Source organism: Epinephelus moara, chromosome 2 (assembly GCF_006386435.1).
Source record: "Epinephelus moara isolate mb chromosome 2, YSFRI_EMoa_1.0, whole genome shotgun sequence".
Taxonomy (NCBI): Eukaryota; Metazoa; Chordata; class Actinopteri; order Perciformes; family Serranidae; genus Epinephelus; species Epinephelus moara.
This window is the reverse complement of record NC_065507.1, coordinates 26,448,607-26,474,383: the sequence shown is the minus strand read 5'-3', so window position 1 is coordinate 26,474,383 and position 25,777 is coordinate 26,448,607. Positions and strand designations below refer to the sequence as shown.

General features: G+C 42.1%; 2 protein-coding genes across 10 annotated transcripts in view; both read right to left on the bottom strand.

Moving 5' to 3' along the window:
• The window catches only part of zbtb16b (zinc finger and BTB domain containing 16b), a 22,402-nt gene extending 16,382 nt beyond the window's left edge, over window positions 1–6,020 (bottom strand). For both annotated transcript variants that reach the window (XM_050063672.1, XM_050063680.1), the window contains exons 1-3: window positions 5,864–6,020; window positions 3,438–4,717; window positions 141–238 (exon numbers count right to left, since the gene is read on the bottom strand). In XM_050063672.1, the coding sequence (XP_049919629.1) occupies window positions 141–238; window positions 3,438–4,615 (1,276 nt within the window). In that variant the 5' untranslated portion in view covers window positions 4,616–4,717; window positions 5,864–6,020. The remainder of the gene's footprint in view (window positions 1–140; window positions 239–3,437; window positions 4,718–5,863) is intronic.
• A 4,050-nt stretch (window positions 6,021–10,070) lies between these two features.
• Window positions 10,071–25,777, bottom strand: part of ncam1b (neural cell adhesion molecule 1b) — a 102,517-nt gene continuing 86,810 nt past the window's right edge. For 4 of the 8 annotated variants that reach the window (XM_050067876.1, XM_050067897.1, XM_050067887.1 and 1 more), the window contains 4 exons: window positions 20,440–20,638; window positions 17,601–17,717; window positions 15,729–16,847; window positions 10,071–12,160 (listed from right to left, as the gene is read on the bottom strand). In XM_050067876.1, the coding sequence (XP_049923833.1) occupies window positions 12,040–12,160; window positions 15,729–16,847; window positions 17,601–17,717; window positions 20,440–20,638 (1,556 nt within the window). In that variant the 3' untranslated portion in view covers window positions 10,071–12,039. Of the gene's footprint in view, window positions 12,161–15,692; window positions 16,848–17,600; window positions 17,718–20,439; window positions 20,639–20,667; window positions 25,582–25,777 lie in introns of those variants that run through there. The other 4 variants (XM_050067933.1, XM_050067941.1, XM_050067915.1 and 1 more) reach the window with 3 other exon arrangements.

Genomic DNA, 25,777 nt, shown 5'->3' with positions numbered 1-25,777 from the left:
GGGGGGGGGGGGGGGGGGGGGGGGGGGGGGGGGGGGGGGGGGGGTTGTAGTATGAACAGGTGCATTTGAAAGGCCGCACTATCAAGAGGCTTCATAAGCACTGAATACTCTGAGATGAGAGTGTGAGAGTTACTAAGTACCTGTGTGAGACAGCATGTGCATCCTTAGCCGCATGCTGTCCTGGAAGTGTTTGCCACAGTATTCACAGCCGTGGCCTTTCTCCTCGTTATGCAGCCTCCTGTGGAAAGACAAACACAAATGCGAGCGTGTTAACAGAGATGAGAACAGAGACGGGAACGCACTTGTGATAATAAAAGTATCTCGGTTCTGCGCCTTTTTTTATTTCTGTAAGGTCTCCCAAACCCAGAAGCATCATTGTCCTCGTAACAAGAGGAGCATGTTTTAATTCCGGCAAGAATCCCTCGCTGAATGCAACATCATTAGTGTAAGAGGCCCTTGGAGTTGTGAATCACAACGCATGAATGCTAAAAGAACACAGACAATAGGATATCTGGCTAATTTCAGAGTGCAGACATACGCGTGCCTCCACCCGCCAGCACTGCAAGACACTGGGCACGCACACAAGAACACACATACACACACACACACACACACACACACACACCAGGCGCACGCACGTGAACTCACACCACAGCATAACATGCGCACACACACACTTCTCCTGTAACAGCAATGAAAAGGAGAAAAGACGATGATTCGCTGAAGCTCCGCCAGCAGCAAAACCTATCATATCATATCACACACATCCAAGCATGCAAGGCATCTGTACTGTTATCCTTATATCACCCCGCTAACAGCCTAAAAAGACTCCACCATTAAACACACACTGTGGTCAAAATAAACGAGTCTTTAGATGAAACTTAGCACGCATGAAATCAACAATAACATATTATGGAAAAAATAATAATTGTGGAGCCACATGCTCAGAGCACTGATCGGTTTTTGGCTTTTTACTGCAAGTTGAAAGATTTAACTGAAAGACAATATTATACTGTCATGTGAGACTTTATTTTGGCTGTGCTGACGGCCCTCTAGTCTGAGGCGTCAACCATGTAACCAAGATGTATATATTATCTTTTCTGTCTACTGTTAATGATTTATTAAAGGGCAAAAAGACAGAGCGCCCTGGTGGTGTACGGGTTTATGGTGCTGATCAAGGGCGTGAATTTAATTTCAACACTGGGGGGACACATATGAAATGAGTGTTTTGGGGTTTTGAGCATCAAACACTTAATTTTCTGCATTCTTGTGAATTTTTTATGCCTCAGTTTTTCAATGCCTTTAATTTCGCAAAATAAAACTCCATTGCTTCTCTCAGGTTTTTTTGGGTGGGGGACAAATGCACATGTTCTTTATATTGAGGGAGGATGTTTCCCCTGCATTGACCCTGAAATCGACACCTATGGCGCTGATCATGTAATCACAATGTTCTCAGTTCGAGACCAGCTGGGCACATTTGTTGCATGTCATTCCTCATCTCCCTCCCCTCATTTACTGTCTGCTCGCCACTATAATAAAGACCTAAAGCACCCAAACATGAATAAAAAAAAGGCAAAAATGCCATTATAATATATTGATGATATTTTAATATTTTAAAAAAAGAAAGCAATGACAACAGTTATTTTTAAGTTAATTAATTTAAGAGGTCTGAAAACAGGAGTTGTGTTCATATGTGCCAAATATCCTAAGGCTGGGAGACACTGAAAAATTCAAATATCACAGTATTATGGACCAAATACTTTGCTATTAATATCAGTAATGTGGATATAATGACTAAGTGGGTAAAGGCAAATAACAGAACAGCCAGAACAGTCTGGTAAGTTCAGAAAATTACATCATTTAACTGTAATGCCGCCTTTAAAACCAGATAAGACAACACATATATTATGATATCCAAAATCTAAGACGATATAACATTCTATCAAAATGATATACTGCCCAGGCGTAAAATATCCATGTTCTTCGTTTTAATAGGAAAGGCGTCAGTGACCTTTAAAAATACCTTAAATACAGTAGTTTTCATTTTGTTACGACAGCATCACTTTTAAAGAAATACTGCATTATCACATTTTTGAATGCAGTTTTTTTCTTCCTTAAGCAAAAGTTGGAAACCAAATCTGTTTAATTTCTATAGTTGAAGCTGTGCCAGGAGAAACTTCTTTTACAACAAAAGTCTAAAATGTCAATCTGCAGACCAGGTGTATGCTCAGTGACCTGGTTACAGACCTACAGAAACTTCATCACATCCCAAAGCAGTGCCACCGATGCACCTCCTTCAACCTGCGGACATCCGCCTGTCTCCATGAGTAAGCAACGCGTATCACTAAATATCCCACAGGACGCTCTGGTTCGCCAGGCGGTTTCCACACAACTCTGGAGTGGCACGAGGCTGAAATGTCAGCCACGGGCGCGGACAGGGAGAGACTGTGATCCTAATCATGACTTAGCTGCATATTAGGACTTTTGGCTCACTGATAGGCTCGTTTCTAATGATTAGTGATGAGTCAAACACTGCCAAGCACGCACAATTATAAACATCTGCAATCAAGTTAATGAGAGTTGTCAGTGAGCTAGTCGGTAACTTTCTGTGCACGATGACAAGATCTAAACTGACGAGCTGGTAAATAAAGGAGGAATGAACAAAAACACAACAGAGTGGGTCGTGAGGCAGAAGTTATCCATCATCTAGCTGAAGCGTCCAGCCTGGTCCCTGCTGAGAGGCTCCTCTCTACTGATGCAAAGGAATGCATATCAAATAGCCTGGGAGACAGCCTGTTGTGTGAGGCACGCTTCTGCACAAATAATCAAACAGAATTTAGAAAATAAGGCTTTGTAAATAACAGCGTTATGCGACACCAAGGCCTCTTTATATCAAATCCCTCACAAAGACCCGATTCAAAACTTCCCCAGACGTCTCACTGTTAAGACATGAGTGCAGGTGTCCCTGAGAATAAATTAACATATTTGCTGTTGCTCCTTCCAGCTTTTAACTCTCAAAGTATTTTAACATGACGGGGGGAAAAAAAGGAATCCTGAGGACCAAGACACAGTTCAGTTCAAGAGACATGTGGGCAGTGCTTTTCCAAACAGCATAATCAACTACTTAGCTCACATTCATCATACCGCACAAGCACACATGCACCTGCACATCCCTCACATCTTTTATTAGACGCAACACACGTTTGTCAGTAAAAATGTCGAGCAGGGAGTGTAGCAGTGTTATGGAAAATGTCACAGAGACGACAACAGTGCAGTCTTTCTTTTTATTTTAACAAGTGATTATTAGATTTTGGAACCCAAGTGGATATTTTTTTTAATTCTGTGTAATTATCCATTACTTAAGATGGTATCATAGACTTAAAATATACTGTAATGCTGCAGGAAAGGTGGTGTCGGCAGATGTTTGTGCGTGTTACCTGTGCTGCTCCATGGCCTGCCTGCTGTGCAGCTGAAGCCCACACTCGCCACAACACTGCTGGCCTTGAGCCTGGCCCTCGTGCCTCATCCCAGCTGCAAACTGGCCCAGCCTGCTGAGGAGCTCCCTGTGCAGCAAGCCTTGGTGCAGCAGGCCACTGTAGGCCCTCGGGTCCAGCGGCACGCCCAGGGACGGGGCCACTGAAACGGACACTGGCAGCATCCCCTCCCCTGTGTGGTTGGAGGGCACAGAGTATATGGAAGCCAGATGTTTCTCGGAGATGCCAGGGACAGAGTCGAGAGAGTTCCCCACCACTTGTCCTCCGTCTTCGGGGCTTGTGTGCAGTTCTCGAGCGCTGGTGATCACGCTGCTTCTGAGGGGCGTCCCCGGGCCCTCGTCTCTGGGCTGGTCTGACATGCAGCTTCCCTCCCCGGTGCTCGAGGACCTGCCCTCGCAGCCGTTGGCATCATCCACCTGCATGCTCTCTGATTTTATACTTCTGCCAGGAGTCAGGGATGAAGCCTGGGATAGCTCTTCACTGTGGTGCTGAGGCTGCTGGGAACTTTCCATGTTGACCTCCGTGTCCACCTTGGGGCTCAATTCAGGAGCCGCCTCGGTCTCTGGGCCAGGAGAGCTCCCCTCCGTCATGTGGTACAGTGCCAGGTGGTGCAGAGCTGTGGGAGTGATGCGGTTGGGTCCATCCTGTATGGAATGCTTCTTGGACATCAACATGTGCCTCCAGTGCCTGGCCCGACTGTGGTCACTGTGGTCTCCGGAGCTGTGGTTCCTCACCGTCACCTCCTCTGTCTCCTCCGCCTGGATGGTCTCCAGCACCTTCAGGCACTGCTCCTCCAGGTACTCTATCTCCAGGATTTCAGCGGCATACAGCAGGTCATCCAGGTCCTCAGCTGTGGCCTGGAGCGAGGCAGTGTAGGCGTACTCTAGGATCTGCTGGAAGGTCTTGGGGGACAGGAAGTCCAGGGCGTAGCGTAAGCTGCTGCGGTGGAACAAGATCTCGAACATTTTGCTGGTGCAGGCCAGGACGGTGCGGTGAGCCGGGAACTCCTGGCCGTCCACTGTGATGATGACATCACATAAGGTGCCGGTCAGACGCATCTGATTGGCCCGCTGCAGAAGAGTGCTGGGGTGAGTGGGGTTGTGGAGCTGGAGCACACCCATGTTTGTCTGACCCGTATCCACTCGGACCTTTGCTGAGCCCGCGCATGAGGTGTGGCTGTCCTGCCTGCTTCCCTTGCCTTCAGCTGGTTGTAGGGTCTGTGGCTTGGGTGGAGGGTAGAGGGGGGAGGGGAGAGGATCATTAGTGCCTGTCTGGCTCACAATGATGTAAAAGGCAGTTAATTATACTCCAGTGTACACTCTCATCCATGACCAATCAATAGGAATATTTTTAAATAACATAAATCAAAAACATCAAATCAGATTTATTCTGTGAAATATAACCCCCCACTAGATCTTTTCAGGGGTTTATTTCATGCACCCTACATGTTTATTTATTTTAATTAAGAAGCAAAAGCAGACAACAGGTCGATAAGCACAAAGCAACAGTTTCTATTGCAGGTGATTAGTCTGAGGTCTCGTTGAGAGCGGTCACGTCGCTGTAATAACGTCTGCATACTGAGAGGTGACGGTTCAATTTATCAAGCTCCTCACACACACACATCCGTGCCCTCAACAGGTAGGCCCGCTATTAACAAACGCCTTCAAGGGCTGAATAGTTCATTTAGGCTGCACACGTCCATGATTAGATGTGTTAAAGACAATTAAGGCGCTCTGTTAAAAAGCCCTGAATAAGTTATAAAACTGTCAAATTGACGAAAGCGTGAAAATGAAGCGCAGTCCTGACACGGGGGCATGCCTTTTTTCCAGCACATTAAAATCCCCAAATGACAGTGTGAGTGATGATTGGACTGTGTATGATGATTATTGTCGGACCACTCAGCAGCACCTCGAGTGATGCTGACAGGCTGCATCCTCAACTAACCGCAACATCAGAGCGCATCAGGTGCAGACGCACAAATCCACCTTTATTATCAAAACACATTGCGACAAATTAACCCTCTGCACGCGCTTATTTACTGTCTGCACGGTGTTTGAGGAAGCGCGTGTTGTCCGGAAAATAAAAGACCCCAATTTCTCCGAAATAGTCCAATGATATGTCGAACAGTCTGCGGCTCAGTCTGAGCGTGATCAAGTTTGTAAAATCCTAAACCAGACTGCGGCCAAACTTAGAGTCCATTCCCACATGTCTGCTGTGAAACGATATTATAACAACCCGCCACAAAACTGCCATTACCAATATTAATTGTTAAAATTAGTGTGAGACTGGAAAGTAGTTCACCGGAGCTGAATCCCACAGAAAATATCATGAGAAACAGTAAAAGTGTCGGCTGTCACAGTTGTTCTTACCTCTGTCTCCTAACGTCCTCCGCTGATTACCCAGGCAACATCATGGTTACACATTTCACAGTACCCGCTCCAAACTCAGTCCTGCTCCAAGTAAGCAAATCATCACCCAGCCACGACAGTCAAACGAGCAGGGGGAAGACAACACTTCCGAGTGGAGCTTTCAAAATAAAACCTGTCTGGAGAACCACGTGTTGAAATGTCTGATTATAAAGCTGTAGATTTGGGGGACACAGGGGACACATCCCCCCCCAGTATTTGGCACATGTGCATTTGTCTCCACCCCCCAAAATATAAACGTATCAGATAACTATTATTTTGACAAAATTAGAGACATGAACACCATAAAATGATGCAGAAAAGACAAAAATCAGTGCATAGATATTCCCAAGACTGCAGGAAATTAAGTGTTTTATGCTCAGAGTTTTCTGGAAGAGGACTCCCAACCCCCTCAGTGTTAAACAAAACTTACATCCTTGTTATAACTTGCAATAGCAATAACAAAATAATGAAGAACTGATGAGATACCCACTCTGTTTTGGTCAAAATGGACCTGTTTTGACATTTGACAGCAGTAAAAACACCCTAAATGCCACAATTTGAGCCTGAAATTTAATGACTTTAATGACTTTAATGACTTTTCCTAATGTTCCTAAGTTTTTAAGAATTTTCGTACTTTTGTACAAGTGCTACAAATTTTGGTACATTGACCGTGAATCTAAATACATGGATTTTTAGATCCACCACTGTGGGTCAAATCAAGGAAAATAGTCCTTTTGGGAAATCTTGAAACTGTGAAACTGCACATGCCATTTCTGCGTATATATAGCCTAGAGCTCAGGGGGGAACTTCACATTGTCACATTTCCACAGGTTTCCACTGAGACAGGCATCTGTTTGTGTTTAAAGTGCCATAGGGGAATCTCAAAACAGTTAAAGAGTTAAACAGCATAGGCATGATCATATATGGTGCACATGAGAAACAGCGGGTGCTCTGACACTGCCGAGAAATCTGCACCTGTAATGTTTCAAAATAACCTGTTGCAATGAATTTTTATAATTCAAGGTATCAAAAACACTTATTTGGTTGGCAAGCACTTCATATAGTTAGATTGTAGACTATCAAATTAAAATAAGATAGACGTTTGAGGCACAGTGGTGTTCATCATTAAGATTAATTGCATGATGATGTTTTGTAGCTGTTGGAAATAACTAGAGGAGATGCAAAACTTTTGGTGTAAACTTTGTTGGTGATGTCCCTTATCTTGGTACAATATAACACTGGAGGTGTTCTTGCACAAATAGGGTAGTTCACATGGCATTTGCAACAGTATTTATAATTTCCCTGATTTTAAGGACACAATCTGTAAAAAAGTGCACATTTTTAGCAATTAGGCCAACAGCAACCTTCATTAAAGACATTTCTTGTAAGCAGCACAAATCGTAAAACATGCATTATATGGTCATCACATAGCAAGAGAGGTATTGTCTCAGTGGAGGATGTCTAAAGACAAATGTTTCCTGTCCAGTTTTTAACTCATACTGAATATGCTGCATTGCTTATCTGTATTTGGATACAAAATTCAACTTTGATAATGAGAGGAATTTCAGTTTAACTTATATACTTACTCTGTTAGCACTGTCACATAATCTTTGTAGAAAACACAGGGAAGGAAGATGTTTAGAGACACACTTGGGAAACACACTTTGTCCTGAGAGTCAGCTTAAAATGGGGGGGGGGGGGATTCTTTAGTGTGCAAGCAATGCTGTGAACGTGGGGGGAGGGGAGCAAGAGTGACATAACTCAAAGTTGTGTCTGACTGGAGGATACCAAAATGCTGTAAACAGGTATTATTCTGTTGCAATCATTTTAATTTTGCACATGTCAACAAGTGATTGCCAGATAAACAAAAGGCTCATAGTTCAGATGTAAGAAACATCCTGCAGAGGCATCCTGCTGACCCAGTGCTTTAAGACCTATGTGGTCAACTGAGGTCAAGAATGTCAGTGCACAACAATTCACCCCTCCCCCCTTCAGTCTCAAACATTTTTCAAATATCTGTTAACGACTGTTGTAATTTAGTTTCTTCACATGAGAATCAAATCCTGGTGGGTAAAACACTGCATTCTTTCTTTCTTTCTTTCTTATTTTATAAAACACACATCATGTGTAAGTTCTGATATAATAGAATGCAACAGTGAATGTAACTGAACACATTTACTCCATTTTGAGATACTTATACTTGACTACACCTTTTATAGTACATGGTTATTTCACTGCATTAATTTAACAGCTGTAGTTGTTACTTTACAGATTAATATAACACATATAGGCTGTATGTATATGACATATTATCCATTGAGTATAAATTAATCCACAGAACAAATAGTACTACTGATCCAATAATATTATAATATAACATGTAGTCCTTTCCTGTATAATGACTACATATATTATTGATACCTTATCATCTAATAATCTGAGTTAGGAAGGTATTTTGAAATATAATAGGTTACAGATTACTAGTTACCCTGTTAAAATGTAATAAGTAATGTAATCATTTTAATTACTTTATCACAGTAATGTAACTTATTACATTTGTATATTTCTCAAACAAAAATATTTTAAACTGTGCAATAAAGTTGAAAAATGTCCGGAAACAGCTTATGCCAAAGATGCAAAGCAACAGAATGAATGTTTTATTCTACATTTTACTTTTTGATCTAGGACAGTGATACTCTACTTGCGACCCTCGGGCCAAATCTGGCCTGCAGTATGGTGCCAGGTGGCCTGCCTACCATTTTCTAATTCACAATAAAAATTTTGCAATTTGGGGATTTTTATCTGTACTTCAAATGTAAATAAGGTGGCAGACAGCATGAGAAATATCAAAGTAGAGCTCGCTCATAAAAACATGTCAGGAGAGGATCCCCTGGTCTGGGCTAATTATCTCTGTCATGTCGGTCATTTTGCAAAGGTGGCCCCTGGGCACAGACAGTTGAGTATCCCAGATCTGAAAAAACATATTCTGATGTAACCCCTTTGTAATTGCCAATATTAAGATTAGTAACCATAATTTAATTACACACAATATTGATTTACTTTTTAAAAATGTAATGACATGTCACCAGTTACTCCAATACCACTGATAATACTGGTGTGCTAATTTTACTTTAATAACATTTTGAATGCATGTAATAGGATTTATTTTGTATTTCTGGTATATATATACTTTCACTTAAAAGAATGACCGACATTCTTTCACTACTCTTCCCCTAAATTCCCAGTTAAATACAAAGGAAGTTGCCCATGTCTGATGGTAGCTACAGCTCTGGATGAAAGTAGAAACTTTTGCACAATTACCACAGATTCAATACTGGTTGCACTGCTAAGCCAATTCTCCCTTTTACTTTGAAAGCCACATCACCTAACTTCCTGTATCATCACAGCTGCCTGCTGCTGACTTGACTGGCTGCAAGACATCGGCGGGGCGACGTCACGGCTCTGAATGATCGCCCTCTGCTCCTCGTCTCTCCATCAAGGCTGCAATCAGAGACATCTACAGGGCATCTGAACTACTGAGACGCTCACCAGGTTAGGACCAGTTTGGTGTCCTGGAACAAGAAGGTAAAAACTGGTGAATGCAGACTGGATACAAAGATCAAACCAGTTTGTATTCCACAGGACAGTCGAGAAAATAAAATGACATTAGGTAAGAGTGGACAGTCGGGCAGTGTGGGGAGTGAAACAGGATGCCATGCCGGGTCACTGGTTGTTGACACTCTGTTGACACAGCACCGGTTTGCGGGTACATGTCACATTAGAGGTACCGAGGGGAGGAATACCACAGCTGAAAATATCAAGCCCACACTGGTACATAGTATTTTGACATCCTAGCCTGGAAGTATTAACTTTACTCCCGCACAAACATGCATTATGTAACACGTGTTTATTTGCGCCCCCCATCTATCTGAACAAGTAGCTCGGGGAATTTTCCAGCCCCAACATAACCTGTTTGCACTGTAACCTTTCTGTAAATAGTCCTGTGTGTCCATGACATGGCGAAAACAAAAGGGGGTCCACAAATAGGTATTTACTGCCCTCTAGTGTTCAAAATATCTCACTACATGGTTTCAATCCCTTAAAAAAAAAGAAAAAGGAAAAGTAATTGAAACTAATGACAAAATGGGCCAGGACAAAATTAGATTCGGAAACCATTTTTTATTTTGTAAATGGGTTAGCACTCAGACTGTACACAACAGATATTTTCTGAGTTTGACCCAATAAAACCAAAAGGAGCGTACAGTGACGAGGGAGCAAGGTGGTCAGTAACAGCAGTGGAAGGTGAATATAGCTCTAAATTCTTATAGACTTAAGATCTGTATTCATATCTCTTTATATCCATTATCTAATGCTTTAAAAAAAAAAAAAAAAGTCTGACCTCCTGTTTCAAGTGGGACCACCCTGCTTCCTGCCAATGTTCATCCTGAACTTGTCAAGCAGTCGCTCTTGGTGAGTGATTTTTGTACAAAAAAGACAAAAACTAAAAAAAAGAAAATTCAAAGACCACATTACAGAACACTTGAATAACAACTGGGGGAGATAAATTAAAAATAATGTGTAGTAATGCCGGAACAAGCCCCAAAGGTAACACTCATTAAATCAATATGAGAACTATTTCCCCCAAACAAACATGGGCACGTCTATCTGCCTTGTAGTTATACGTTATAAAGTACTGACTGAATTCATGCCAAGGCTCAAAACACCTTCCTTCACTTTAGCTGGCAATATATAGTGCTGCGACCAGAGACGGACAGTTTCATACACTACACGTGTTATAATGACCACATTAGTCCATTTATCGTACTTTTCTTCTAATAATACAATATATTAAATAAAAAGAATAGGCTAAATCTCTCACGACAAAGCTATGCAGATTATCATAGAAACTGATGACAAGACAATCTATTGACACACAGGCACAGTGCACAAGCTTGCAGGCAGGAAATGGAAAAGAAATCTTTGTAGTTTTTAAATAGTACAAAAATGCTTTTTAGAGTTTTTATTCTTTTTTTTTTTTGCTTCAAACGCACAACTCAAAGTACAAAGCCAGACCTTTGATTTGCTTTAATGTGAGGAAGAAACAGTAGCCATCGTAGTTGTTGCCCCCCAAACAAATACGTGGCGTAAATTTAGCTCTAGATCATAAGATTCACAGTTCTTCAACCCCTTAGCTGAGAATCAGCAGTTCTGCTGGCAGTTTTGTCTCTCTGTGGATGTTTGTGTTCAGTGAGTTGCCTCTTTTTTTTTTTGGAATCAAATCCATTTCAATAACTAATATTTTACCCAGCACTGTGGTAAGGCAGTGATAGACTGAATATATTTGATCATAAAATGCTCCAAATCTGATCTGATCATGCACATTGTCGATGTGTCGAGGGATTCTCTCTCTTAGTCTCTTTCCCCCTGCAGCTGCCTGTGGGTTCATCCTGTATTTTTACAACCATAACAAATATGGTTATAATCCAAACATTGAAGTCGGGCCTGTATTTAATCAATGCCAGCTTAATATCCCTGTAACAGACAAAGTGAAACAATAAACTTATAAACAAAACTTTACAACCACTTGCAGGTCAGACATGCAAAACAATCTATTTAATGAGACAAGCCCACAAAGTAACAGTCCAAAATAAAATAAAAAATGCAAACAGTTTTACATTTGAACAGTAGAACATGAAAATAAGAAAAATAATTTCTATATATAGTCAGGTTTTTTTTTTCCCTTTTTACATTTCTGATAATAATCCAATACTTGTGCGCAATTGCGATGCAAACTCAAAGCAGAGGACAAAAAGTGGAGTGTAATTGTATATATTTACCAAGCCGTCATTATAATAAGAGATTGTCCTTAATCGTCCTGACTGGATAAATAAAATAACAATAAAAAAATAAAATGAATCTCTTATGATCTAAAGATAAACTCATTGGGTGTAGTAAACATTTCATGAATGAAACCAGAAATGAAAGCACAGTCAAAGTGCGCTCTAACCAATCGACACGTGTGAGTTGTTTTGAATGTGTACTGTAGTTAAGGGCACTGGAAATCAAAACTTCTGCAGTGTTTCTCGCTTGTTGTTGCTGCAAAATGTTTTGGATTGGGCTGGGGTTTCCCCGGCCCATCATGCTTTGCTCTCGGAGGTTTTTGTCTGTATGATACTGTTGTGTTCTGCAGAGATCTCCGTCATGGCGTTTGATAACTCTGCCTCCCCCAGTTTGCCTTTCTCATCAGAAAAAATCTTCCTGCAACGGAAAAAGGACAAAAGGCAAAATTAGAAATCTGGTCATCTCTGGCAAGAGAACAAAACAATCTCAGCAAACAGACACTTTAGTTGGACACAATTTAAACCATTTATTCTCAATGACACCTTCACCCAATATGTAAGAAGACGCGGTTTATAATTAGAGGTCTTCTTACATATTTCTTCACCACCTTGACAATAGTAAGATAAAATTAAACAGATAATGACATACCCATATTATTCATCCAGTATCAACTAGCCTTCCTAATCTACAACTGTGTTAAGTAAATAGGATCTTATAATCAGTTCTCTATCAAAGAGACCGCAATGGCACAGGAAGTGAGCCCTGGGTTTGTGGTTTGTGATATCCATGTTCATCTTAAAGCAGTGAAGCACAGTATCTAGATCCTGCCTGCAGCTCTTCTCCTCTCTTCTGCAGTTCAGAGCAGGAAACACCGTCTAGCCTCTGTTCTCTTTAGTAGAGCTGCCGAGTTGTTGAGGACACAGAGGCATACAGTTACTGCCTGAGAAAAAACACTTTGTCATTAAAATAAAGCCCCTTTCAGACATGGAATACAGAACATCGCTGGCTTTATCTACTTGTTGAAGTGTTTTATCATTCAGACATACATTGGTTGGTTACGGCTTAATTCAGACAGGACATGACTGTTGTGGAAAAAGCCACAATGCTTGTTCGATATTGCCATCTGCTGTACGCGAGGGAGTAGTGGCACCGCTGACAGTAATGATATCAAGGAGGAAAGTTTACTTCTGCTTCAGTGATTGATTTTAAAAGTCCTTTTCCTGTTGAAGACTCAATTGATGACCACTGTGAGGATGCTTGCACCCATGTAGATGTTCTTAATTTCATTATTTATTAAAGAATTCTCCTGACTATTTTACAATGTCCAACAGTGCGCAAGTATAGAATAGCAATATATCAAGTTTCGAGTTTTGTCTAATTTCTATTTGTTCACACTCTGTAGGTGTTTTACTGGATGTTTCTATTTATCATCTATGCAGCTGGATAAGAATGGAAGTCAGAACTACAGGGAGGAAGACTGCAGGTCTGATTACTTTTGTTGTTTGACTCTGATTGTAAAATGCGTCTTGGGCAAATGGATCACTCAAACCATTTGCCAAGGTGTTCTGGGACACACACACAAATTTTTTGTAGTGTAAAAGCTAATGCGTCCTGATGCTTCCCCAACAAGGACATAACAGGAATTACATCATCGGTGCAGGACGCTGTGGTTGTTTTCCTGAAAGTGTGCCAACTCGCCCATTTTATAATGGGTTGAAACTGGACGGGGACGGGGACTACCGATAACGGTACAGTAACATTACTACGATATTCTACTCGGCCTTCATGCATTCGTCATGCTGCAGATTGTGGCGCAGACACAGGTCTCACGCACTCTTTGCATGTGATTTGTTCTCTCCTATATCCAAAATACTTTCAAACAACGGATGATGACAGATGATTTTTGTTTTGACAAATCTGCAGTCGCAACATTCAGGAAAGTTTCTCACAGGCTGCTGCTTCAGGATGCGTGTGTTGTGGCATGACAGCTCTTCAGAAGTGGAGACGGGCTGCTAGTTCAGGAAAGGCTTGTTTTCTAGTTTTCCATGAGTAGAGAACGCTTTTCAAGAGTCAGTATCGCAGTCGATCATGTTCATTTAATGGCGGGAAGTCAAAATTGTGATCGTGATAATATTTGATTAAATGTGCAGCCATAAGCCACACCCACTTCTGATCTAAACTCCGCCCATTCAAATACAAATACGGATACAGATAATTAAGTTGGTTGAACAAAAACAGATACAGATACCTATAATGGTGTACTTGCACATCCCTACAGGTACCTCCATACTCCAGCCAGTGTGCTCCCGCAGATGGACGGCCTGGGAGCCAGGCAGTTTACTGGTGGATTTACAGACTGGAGGATGAAGTTGTTAGAGGGTAGAACTACAAATGACAAACTTTTGGCTTGTTGCCAGGGGTTGGCAAGCACACGACTATCACGACTGTGTGTCTTCCACTCTAAAAATGCAGCTGCAGGCTACACTGTGTTGTCTTTTACGTTTTGTTTTATTTTTCTTCAGACTCACGTAAGTAGGAAGGGGTTGGGGAGAGAAAAAGGAAGAAACACTGCACCTGAGTCATATAATGGTCGAGAGAACACCACTGTTTATTTTGGCATCATGTTGGCTACAATGTTGGTTATATTCTAATGTAAACAAACACACATGTAGCCTACACACAGCAGGTAATATCGAGATTAGCAAAATGATTGAGGTCATGTCCATATATTATATAATAAATCAGTAACATAGTTATAGTGACAGGCTGTGCAGGGCCCTTTGACTTTCTAGTGAAAGTGATGTACGCAGTAACAAAATCTGAACACAAGTGATCAGCTGGAGATGCATGGTAGTCACAGGTCTGAACAGCAGCGTTTTCCAGCTGTCCACTTGTGTTCAGATCACCAATATGCATTTAAAACCGAGTGTAAACAGAGTCTAAGAAGATTTTTGAAACTATATGTCACATACTGCAGGAAGGAAGATACACTTTTAGAGACTGAGGACAAACGCCTCTTCAGAAATTTAAGTTGATTCATTTTAAATTGTTGTCTTTGTACATTTGTTAGAGTGCTCTTACAAAGGTGGACCAAGACATGCATTTTAATTTCTCTCTGTGTATTTATAACCGTGCTGCTGACCCGTGGGCTATGCTTGAAAAAAAGTGGAAAGTGTTGCCTGTCCGTGTTAGAAGGCAAAAGTGTTAATTCCTGCTCCGAACAGCCACGCTCAAAGGTGGAGTGAAAAGCTGGTCGTCACAGATGGTGACGAGATGAGATAATCGAATAGATATGAGGATAAGGGCACACATTTTCAGACCGTCTCTCCTGGAACGTATTTTTAGTCATGCACACGTTTGTAAAGACAAAAAGTGACAGAAATAGTTGTGTAACAAATGAAAGAGAGCTTGAGAGAGAAGAGTTCAAACCCTGCTTACTCCTCTGCACGTCGGATTGTCAGTTTCGATTAGTTTGTCGGAAAGATGTGGGGGGAGGGGGTTTCCGAAGCTGTTCATCAGAAGTGCTTGTCGGATTGTTGAAGCATGCCGGCAGCTTTAATCTGACAGCATTTAATTCAGACTTGTGCCGTGTTGGACGTGTTACAGAAATGTTACTGGACTAGTAATATTGTCGTTGTGGCTTTTACACTTACTCAGACATGAGACAGACATCCACATTTATGTAACAAGGTGCATGTCTGAAAGGGGCTTAACTATTCTTGTGGTGAATGTTGCAAAAGTGGAGACCCCACGATGGAGAACTGTCACACACACAAGCATTAATAAACAGAACCATCATATCACTAGTCTATCACAGTCCACAACATCTTATTAATAATTAACCCAATGTCATTACCACAGTTTACCATTACAATATTTCATATTGTGTGGTCAATGGCAAGATGCGGTGGTGAATGAATGGGCATACAAGTTACACGCGCACACTCACACAAACACACAGATAAACCTCTAGAGGGAGCCGTACTCATCGTTGACAGGAGGAGCAGTCTTGGCCAGAGTCTCTGACGCCTCCAGAACTGGGCCTGAGGGGGGGAGGTCTGCTCCGTCTCCATTGGGCAGAGAGGGGGCAGAGGGCGGGCTCTCTAAACTAATAAGGTCTGCGGGGATTTGGGAGGCTCTTTTCGTCCCGTTTGTCAGCTCTAACTCTAAATCCGCACTTCCGGGTCCTACATTTGGGTTTAGAAAGTCGTACATGTCTGGCGGCGTTGTGAAGAGATCATTTGAAACCGGCACCTCAACACTGGCGGGTGCAGGAGGAGAGGAAATAGCAGTAACAGGTAAAGGAGAGGGGACGTTTGCAACTAGAGGAGTGTGTTCCTCAGCATCCAGGACTTTAAGAGCACCGTGGATCACTGGGGGAGAGCTGGTTGCAGCATCTTTGGCAGTGTTATCATCAACAGTTTGATCAGCAGGTTTATTATTAGTGTCAAAGGCAGTAAGACTACACCCACTGGGATCTGGGACAGCTGTATTTGAATCAGGGTCTGGTTTTGGAAGGGCAGTGGTTGCTAGAGCAGAGGCAGTCTGTACTGGCGTCTCGGTGTCTAAGGCTACAGTGTGTGACTGTATGGGAAGCTTGTTGACCGGTGGCCTTGGAGCAGGTTTCTTGGTCTCAGGAATGGGAGAGGATGATGAGGAAGGCGCAGCCAGTGGAGATACAGGCGGGCTAGCTTTAGCTTTCTCAGCGGCAAGCTTAGGAGAATGTCTACGCTTCGGTGGTATTGGTGTCCCAGATTTTTGAGCTTTAGTCCGTTCAGGGGTGCAAGGAGGAGTGGTTATTTTCTCCGGTTCTTCTGGGGTGTTACTTCCTCTTTGTTCTACTAATGGGGCCATTTTAGCTTCGACGGCAGAAGTGGAGATGAGGGGAGTCGACGGGGCCGTGTTCGACTCTGGAGTTGGGGCCGGGGCCAGGACAGGGGTGGGTGAGGGGTCGTTGGCCGGGGTAGACAGGCTACAAGTGAGGGTAGTGGTCTCGCTAGAGGGGCTGTCCTGAGCGGGATCGTTTGTTGCAGTGGCTGTGTCAGAGTTGGTGGCTACGGAGGAGAGGGTGTCCAGTGCCAGAGCAGCAGTGAAAGCCGCCAGCCTGAGAGAGCAGGGAGAGAACAGAGACACACAGACTAGACACCAGGGTGACTGTGACAGAGGAAGGGTGGCTCGGACGAGAGCATGCAGAGGGATTAGTTGGCTTTAGAAGTTCACACAAACATAGACAAAGCAACTAAAAAACAGCAACTATTAAGCCTAGTGAGAAAAAGAAACAAAGAAAAAGAGGGCGTCATGCTGTGAGTGGACATCCAAGGATACATCCCATACACACACCAACATGGAAGTACACTGACTAGGAAAACTAATGTACTAAAAAAAGCACCAGTCTTCCTTCAGAAAACTACATCACCACGTAGAACCACCTATAAGGGTTAAACAGTACCAGTGACAATCTCATACTGAATCATCTAATTTTTCCAGCCTGCTGATAATGAAAGATGGCTTGCTGAGGTTGTCGAATGGCTTCATATGAGTTGACCACACTCGAGGACAAAAAGCCTTTCTATGTCTTTAACTGGTATTGCTTCAACCTTGATACGAGACAGAAAATCTCCAAAGGCTGGAGAAGAAACACAAAGTGCAGTAATCTCCCTCTGAAAAGGGAATAAAAACACAAAAGCAACACAGTTCAGTGAACTCCACTCAAGAATGGCCTGAACTTTTCAAAAAAAGGGTCAAATTGTGTCCTGTTGAATAAGATAATTATTCTTTGAAGTGGAGTGCAATGTACAACGGCTAAAAAGACTTGAGCGGTAAAAAGGCCGTTTGCTGTAGGTCAGTTTGGACTCACTCTGGCTCCGTGAGAGGTGTGGTTTCATTGGGTTCTGTCGGTCCTGCTGCATTATGATTGGCTGTGCATTCGTCCTCTGTTCTGACTTCCACTATTGGCTCTTTGGACTCATCTTTCCTGCAGGACAGAGAGACAGATATCTTTTGAAAATGGTAACGTATGATCTCAAAGAACAATTATCGTATCTGCCACACTGACTCTGTTTATGTGCAAACTTAAATTTCACTATTATTCTGAATTTGACACAGGTCATATAAACAGCATATTCTGTTTGAATACTCTGAATTAGGCCTTATTCCAAATGTAGAATTTTGCGAAGTGAGATATGTTGATATTATTTGGGTTTTAGGAGCCTTCTGTGAAAATGTTGACACACGGCCTCTTGCCTGTTTGACTACACTTCGCCAACAGTTTTCTGGGCTGGGATAGCGAGCCTGCCCAAAAGAATGCCGCACATTTCTGGTCAAAAGGAGAAACATACCTTCTTTTAAGCATTAGGAAAGACCTGGATATCAACAGGTTTTTGGGTATACACAAGTAATGCATAAACACGGCAGGCTGTCCTTGCATGACTGAATGAGTCCGCCACTGATGAAATACTCTCAGAAAATCTTATTTTAATGCAAAGAAGCAAGAAAGCACAAGCAGCTCCAGTCATTCCACTTTCCCATATTTTTTAAATGAGAAACAGCATGTCAGGGCACTTAAATATGCACGGCTGCATGTAAACAGGAATATTAGCGGAACATTCTTTTTTAATGGTCATGTAAACAGCTCAGTAGGAATATTGTCTTTTTCGGAGTGAGGGCAAAAAAAAAAAAGTAAATGTTCTGTGCATGTAAAAATTGTCAATGAGCAGTGAGGAAATGTGATACAGGAGCAGCAGACGATTATGTCACTGAGTGGATTACCTGTTCAACTCAGTCACAGTCTGAGCATTCGAATTGGCTAACTCATGCGAAGACGTACATGTGGCTGTATTTTTTGTGTAGAACTGGTGGCATGAAATGTAGCACAAATCAATACACAATGCAACTTCCCACTCAAATTGATTCCAAGCTGCCTTATTGTGCACATGAGAGTATTTGTTCAATGCTTCACTTAAACCCAGCATCCTTCATATTTTCACTGAAGGAGAAATCCACTCTAAAAACTTCATCTCATTTATGGGCGCCGTTTTATTGATTTGTGTATTTTTCCTGTTCCTGCAGATACAGACTGAGCGGACCATAATGCACTGCAGTCACAAGATGTGTTGATTTTGCTCAAGAGGCACAACGGTTTTTCCTTTCATGGAAAATGCTTCCCCAGTTATCGCTTGCTTTATCAGCCTCAACATAAAACCTTCAGCTGAGATTCTTAATCATCTTCAATGTCAGTCCTTAAGGGCCTTCTGGGGAATGTAGGGAGCCACTAATTAAAGGAGAAGTACAGCAGATGAGGTAGACACAATGTAAACAAAAAGATTAAGAACAACAAAATCTAAAAAGGTATGTATATATGCCTGGAAAAAAAACATTTAACATAACAGATTGATTATTCATAGCAGCTCAAAGAGCTTCACACAATGTCTTCAACTGATTTTCACAAGTCTAGAAAATACCAACATTTTGTCAATCATGTTCAGAACGGGACATATTTTGGCTTGCATTAACTGTTTGGAGTTGTTTGTCCACTTGATGGCAGTGCAACAAGCTGTAAACACTGACATTTAATCATGTAATTAAGTTGTTATGGCTAACTTGTTTGCATACAATTAACTATTTCCACATCCAGCAGACACTCAGCAACATCAGCATTGATTTGAAGTGTTGTCTCTGGCCAAATGATGAATGTTAGTTCCCATTTCCACCTGGTAATAATGTGATCTGTGTTTGGATATCGACATCAGATACATCCTATCATTTATTTTCAACTAACATTTTTTACCAGGTAAGATTTGCTACTACTTGTATAATTTGCTGGCCTTGCTTACAGGTGGAAGAAAGCAGAGTTTCAATTTGATGGGTGGATTTATTGCTCATGCAAGTCATGCTGTAAAGGTTACATTACATGTGGCTTAGATCCCATCGCAATGCTACTACGAATCCGATCGTATTCTGATCACAACATATTCTATGTGTATTTACACCTTGCATTAGGATAGCCAGAACACATGTTAATGCCAAGTGTAAACGCAGGACAACATTCACTTTCCTTAAAGCTCTGTTTTGGTCTCCACCAACTTCTGAGGTAAAGGTCTGACTCTTTCACTCCTAAATGCTCTACTATGTTCACAAGCTAGTCAGTAACTTTGTCTGTCTACTGTTTGGTGCTGAGTAGGTAGTGTACAGTGTTTTTATCACATCATTGTTCAGCTGCCTGCTGTGGAAGTGACACCAACAACAGCAGTGAGACTGAGACAAAACAGTAATGTTGTGAGATGTAAAAACAAAGCGGTCATCAAAAAGATGCTCAAAAGCAAAAGGGAACTGCAGAGGTGGGTGATTATTCTCAGTGCTACCTTTTTACATAACACATAATTGTCTGAGCCATTGGTAATATTGTAGCAACTTTAAAGGTACATTTTTATAAAACATGCTCATGAACAATCAATCACAGAAAATAAGAAGACAAAAAGAAAAATACAGGCAGAAAATACACCGCCACACACCTCTACTTGGTCATAAGTGATAACTGAGAGGGATTACGTCTGTAAAAGTCTGTACAATATTTTTTAAGGAAAATTCTGCCTAGTATATCTTTAACAATATCTATGTTACCACAAAATAGAGTAAATAGGGTAAAGGTCACTGTTTAAAAGACTGAACTGTATGTAATTGTTGTCAGGGATACTCACATGAAGGCTGCCTTGCCCTCCTCCAAGTTGTGCCCTTTGGTCCCTGTGCCTGATTTACCGCAGAGGCACATGATGAGGCCACATTTGTTGACAAAGTAACAGGTGACATCCACAGCTAGCAGCAGGAGTACAAATACAACAACAAGGATCCCTGCCCAGAGCATGATGCCCATGGAGAGCGCTGCCTCATCACCCAAATCTGCCAGACAAGAAACAAGAGAGGGAGAGTGCTGAACAACCGTAGCGTGACACAGTTTCATTGAAACAGCCAGGAACAACTGAATAAAGTGCAGCTATGCTACTTTAACCACAAATAGTTCCATAAAACAGAAACAACTCACCTGCTATGAGCACTGATACGTTCTAGATGTCTCGGCATGAATTTAGATGCAGTTTGATGTCTGTGTAGACTGCGCTGTCTGACTTGTGTTAAATTATTGATGTAACTTGTGGAGTGTTGAGTTTATTATGCAAACGGCTATTGTTAAAAACACATAAAAAAATGCATATTATATTCAACCCATTTATTTGGTATTAGAAAGAAGAGCAAACCAAAGCATACACTGCGTTGCTAGTTACCCAGAAATGCAGGATATTTTATGGACCAAAATGAACGTGAGACTTTCGAAAACAGCACAAAAGGCTTTGATGTAGCTTCACAGTTTGTGTAGAGTGAACTCTAAAATAACCTCAGTGTTTCTAGATAAATTTTACTCTTTAGATACCAATAATTAATCAAAATCTGATAGAGAATAAAATGCAGCTGAGTACTCTTCAATAGAAATGTATAAAAACAGGTAATTTTGAATATTTGATACACATTACATGCATGAAAAACACCAGCGGCCAGATGTATAAACAATGCGTAAGCACCAAAACTCTGCATCCTCCCTTTGCCACGCATAAATCGGTATGTATAAACGAAGAATGTGCAGTGAGAATGTGCGCAGCTCACACATTCCTGAGACCAGGTGTAAGCACGCGTTGAGCTGAGATAGCTGCAGGTGATATGATAAGGAGAAGGCTGAATTTAAGTTGACAGACAGGTATTATTGTTTTAAGGTTGTTTGCCAGTTTCACTGATTGTGTCTTTATTTTTGCAGGCGGCACAGCATTCTGTGAAATGTCAATCAAAGGCGCATTTATTAAGTTCATTTTAAAGGAGCAGTGTGTAGGATGATTGCTACCAGCTGAAACTTCTCTAATGTGCCAAGCGTGAACTCCTTAGTGTAGGAACAAAATCAGTCATTGCCATATATAGACATGTAATATTCTCCTTCCTTTCTGTGTCTAAGCCTTCATTATACCTAAAGTGAACTGTGTCCTTGAAGAGATTTAATTTGTGAGTGAGAAACTTGCTTCGCAGCTGTTCCCATGATGGGTATCAGCAGAGCGGAGGCCACCCGTTTGCCTCCCCGCTCTTTTACGTTGAAATAAGATAAAAAGACTTCATCTGTGATTCATTGTCAGACCTGGGGAGGACACTCCAGGTGTCGGAGCTCTGACCTTTCAGCTGAAATAAGATTGACTCTGGTATAACTCTTATTATTCTGTTCTATCATTTTATTTTTCATGAAAGACAACTTGATCGTTTCACTGTTTATTTGTTCCCTTCTGCCACCACAACCTGGGGGCTCGTCAGGGATTGGACGACTGATCAGGACTCCGCTGGAAACAGAGGACGATCTACATAGATAGATTCCTCCCTGTGGGTAAAAGGCTGAGCCCTGGTCAACGCTCCAATCCTGCAATATCAGGGATAAAGAACTTACATGGTGAGAAGTGAATAAATAAATCTTAGTTTTTAGAGTTTACAGAGTTGTGGACCAGTATATTCTGCATATACATGGGACAAATTAATCAGAGATGGGTCCAAAGTCTCTATGGCGCAGTCTGATAAATGGGTTGAAATGGGCTTCCCACCATCAGAAAGCTTTAGCCTACATCGATTGGACCAGCTCAGGACATGTTTGGAGGCGAAGGAAAAGGCAGACGCAGAGGAGCGAGCAGCCAGGTCCAGAAAACAGCATGGAAAAAATTAAGCCATTCAAGGCAAATTGGAAGGCGTACACTGCGTGGAGAGGAGCAGCAGAATTAAGAGAAAGAAAAAGATTAAGGTCAGAAAATAAAGCTAAAGAGAGAGAGCATAAAAACCAAACTGATAATTCATAAGAACAATCGAACACATTGTATCCGTCTTTGACAGGTACGCAAATCACGAAACCCGTTCCAGCTGGACCCCATCTGGACTCCGCTCCTCCTCCTCCATATGCTCCAGTCTAGTCCCCGATCATGAAGGAGTAGCAGCGCAGACAAAACACTTGACTGCTGATAGAACCTCACCTATAGCACCACAATCACTGCCTGATGCCAGACCGAAAACAAACCTGAGCAGCCGCCAAAGACAGAACCTCTACGAGAATCAGACAGACTAAAAGAGAAAGAACTTCAGAACATGCAACTTTTTGGTTCCTACTCCCGTAACCCAGTCGTGGAAATGTTTATGATGGAAGCACCAGGTCAAGCAGGCCCAGTGTATTCAGACCATGTTCTGACATCATAGAAGCCATGGCCCATGTGTCAGGGACTATGTATCAAGCATTGACTGGGCGTAGAGGTGGCTGGGGTAGAGGTCGAGGCCAAGGAGGTGGCAAAGGTTCTCCTGGTGGTCAAGAGAAGCCCTGTGATCTGTATGTTTGCCACAACTTTGGACTGATAGAACACTAGTGCAAAGACTCTCCAAATAACAAAAATGACGAGAAAAATGCACATCCTGTGTCAGATGGAGAGCGGAAGGCGGCTGGATGGACCCTAGTGATGGACCAACCTGTGACACACACACAAATTACCGGAGCTAATGTTATGTGTAGCAGGAAATTATATTTTATTTTTAGTTGATTCAGGAGCTTTGTTATCTGTCCTAAAAGCATTAGCATTACCCAAAATGCCTAAAGAGAGTGACAGATATTTTAAAACGATTGGTGCCGGGGGTGTTCCTATGATGGAACCCTACACCACACCCTTATCATGCACACTCGATGACACCTTGCTATCTGAACACTGTCCCATTCAATAAGGTGTAAAGAGAATCAGGAAGTAGAAGGACTGTTTTTACAACATGTTTTCTGGACAAAGGAGGCTGCTGCTGTTTCTGTATCTCTGTCCCAGGCTCAGAGCAAGCTGTATGAAGGTCCGTGTCCACGTGTCGCTGGCCAAGCCTATTGAATGGCAATGGAACGATATGGAAAGGCGGGTCCGCACTCAGATGCAGCTGATTGACTTCAGTCCCGCGATTGGGATCCCAGAACACTGTACAGCCAAAGGGGTGATGCATATAAAACAGTATCTATATCTACTGCGTTAGTTAAGAGAACAGCTGAACTCATTCCTAACACACAAACATCACACGTCATGATGAAACAACCAGCAGCTGTCGACATGGCTGATTTATCCCAAGTGCCGTCTGAATTATGGTCCACTCATAAGTATGATGCTGGCCTGATGAAAAGTGTGACACCTCTGGTTATTCACCCAAAATCTCATTTCCGGCCGTGCATGAAGCAAAACCTGTTGAAATGTCAAACATTGGAGGGTATCAAGCCAATGTTTGATTCACTGCTGCAGGCTGGAGTCATCATTCCTTGTGATGACTCTCTTGTACACACACCCATTTTTCCAGTAAAGAAACTTTGTGATACAGGTCAGCCAACAAAGTGGTGTTTTGTCCAAGATTTACAGGCACTTAATGCCACTGTTCATCCGAGAGTGCTGCTGGTTTCGAATCTGCATACAATTTTATCACTGATTCCACCCGATTCCACACACATATCCATCGTGGCATCGTTTTTTTAGTGTTGCCGTGCGCAAAGATTCCCAGTGCTGGTTCGCACCTACGAAACCATACTTATTATATTCCATTTCTGCCAGTATATCCCTTTAAATCCTACACACTGAACCTTTAAATTATTTATGAGCGACTGTTTTTATCATTCTTTTTATTTATATTTGAGCTGTCATCTCTCTGTAAATGACAGTTAATTTTATCCTGAATTGTGAAGCACTTTGTAAAGTCTGTTTCAACATGAACGCTAATGGATCGTTGATCATCCTTCAGACGTTTAATAATAATAATGATTAAGATTTGATGATGGTTTGCAGAAACATGAGGAATTACTGGCGCAGATGCTACAAATAGCCACAGCCATGATTAATGACAGCTGTTCTGGCACCGTTGGAGAACCTCACAGATGCGACACAGTCGGCAGTACTGCGCTGTCTTTGCCATATTTGTCATTGACAGATCTAACGAGTGGTGGAGGGATAAAAGTATCAATATGTAAATGGCTGGTGAACGTCATTTCGACATCCACTTATGGCATACTGTGGATTCAAAAGTCTGACGAGTAGAATGCGTATGCACATTTCTGTCTTTGTGCTAACACACTGTTTTAGTCATGGATGTACGCAGAGTCTTATGCATCTGGTCCCTGGATGTGTGTCTTAGTAAACAGCACAGAAATAACACTTCTCTTGTGATAATTCTGTATACAGCTTGTGAAACTCTTCCAATATCATTATTATTAAAAACATTTTCCGTTAGGTGTTTCTGTTTTCAACAATGTAAACATTAATATTACAAACCTTTACAGTACATCTGTATAATTTTGTGAGCGATTATAGAATATAATACAGTGTTTATGTAAACACTCAGCCTTCATTCTGTTCTAAGTGCTATTCTATTATAATACAACCTCATTTCAATTTTCCACTATTGTTCGTTACTGTAAACGGGCAGTCCTCTCTGTTGTCTAGCGCTGATGACTAGCAGTTCTAATGCTGAGCAAAGTGAATCTGTGGGAGGCGGAGGATTTCCACTGCCTTTGGTTCAGCATGTCTGCCTGGTCTGTTCTGAAGCAACACAGCACCCTTTTCTCACCCATAACAGACACGTCTGTCATGGACAAAGTCTGTTTTAAGGAGTGAAAGTGTCCAGATAGACAGCCAGACCAGAGAAAGGCGAGTTCTCCTCTACAGTTATGGTGTGAATTCCCCACGAAAACTATGAGAGCAGGAGTACAGTGATGAGGGACAAGATGAGTGATGCCAAAGTGCATGTCACAGATGAACAGCCCTGAGATTCAACTGAGGTTGGGGGGCAGCACAACCCCGACCACACCAAAATGCACACAGGGCGAGACGAAAATGGTCATGTGGTCCACCACACCAATGTCCAGGACCAGGCAAGAGAGCAGGAACATTGAGAGAGGGCATAAAAGAGAGAAAGGGAAAGAGAATAAAGGAAAGGAAGAGGGTGGGGGAGGGGGATGAAGGGAAACAG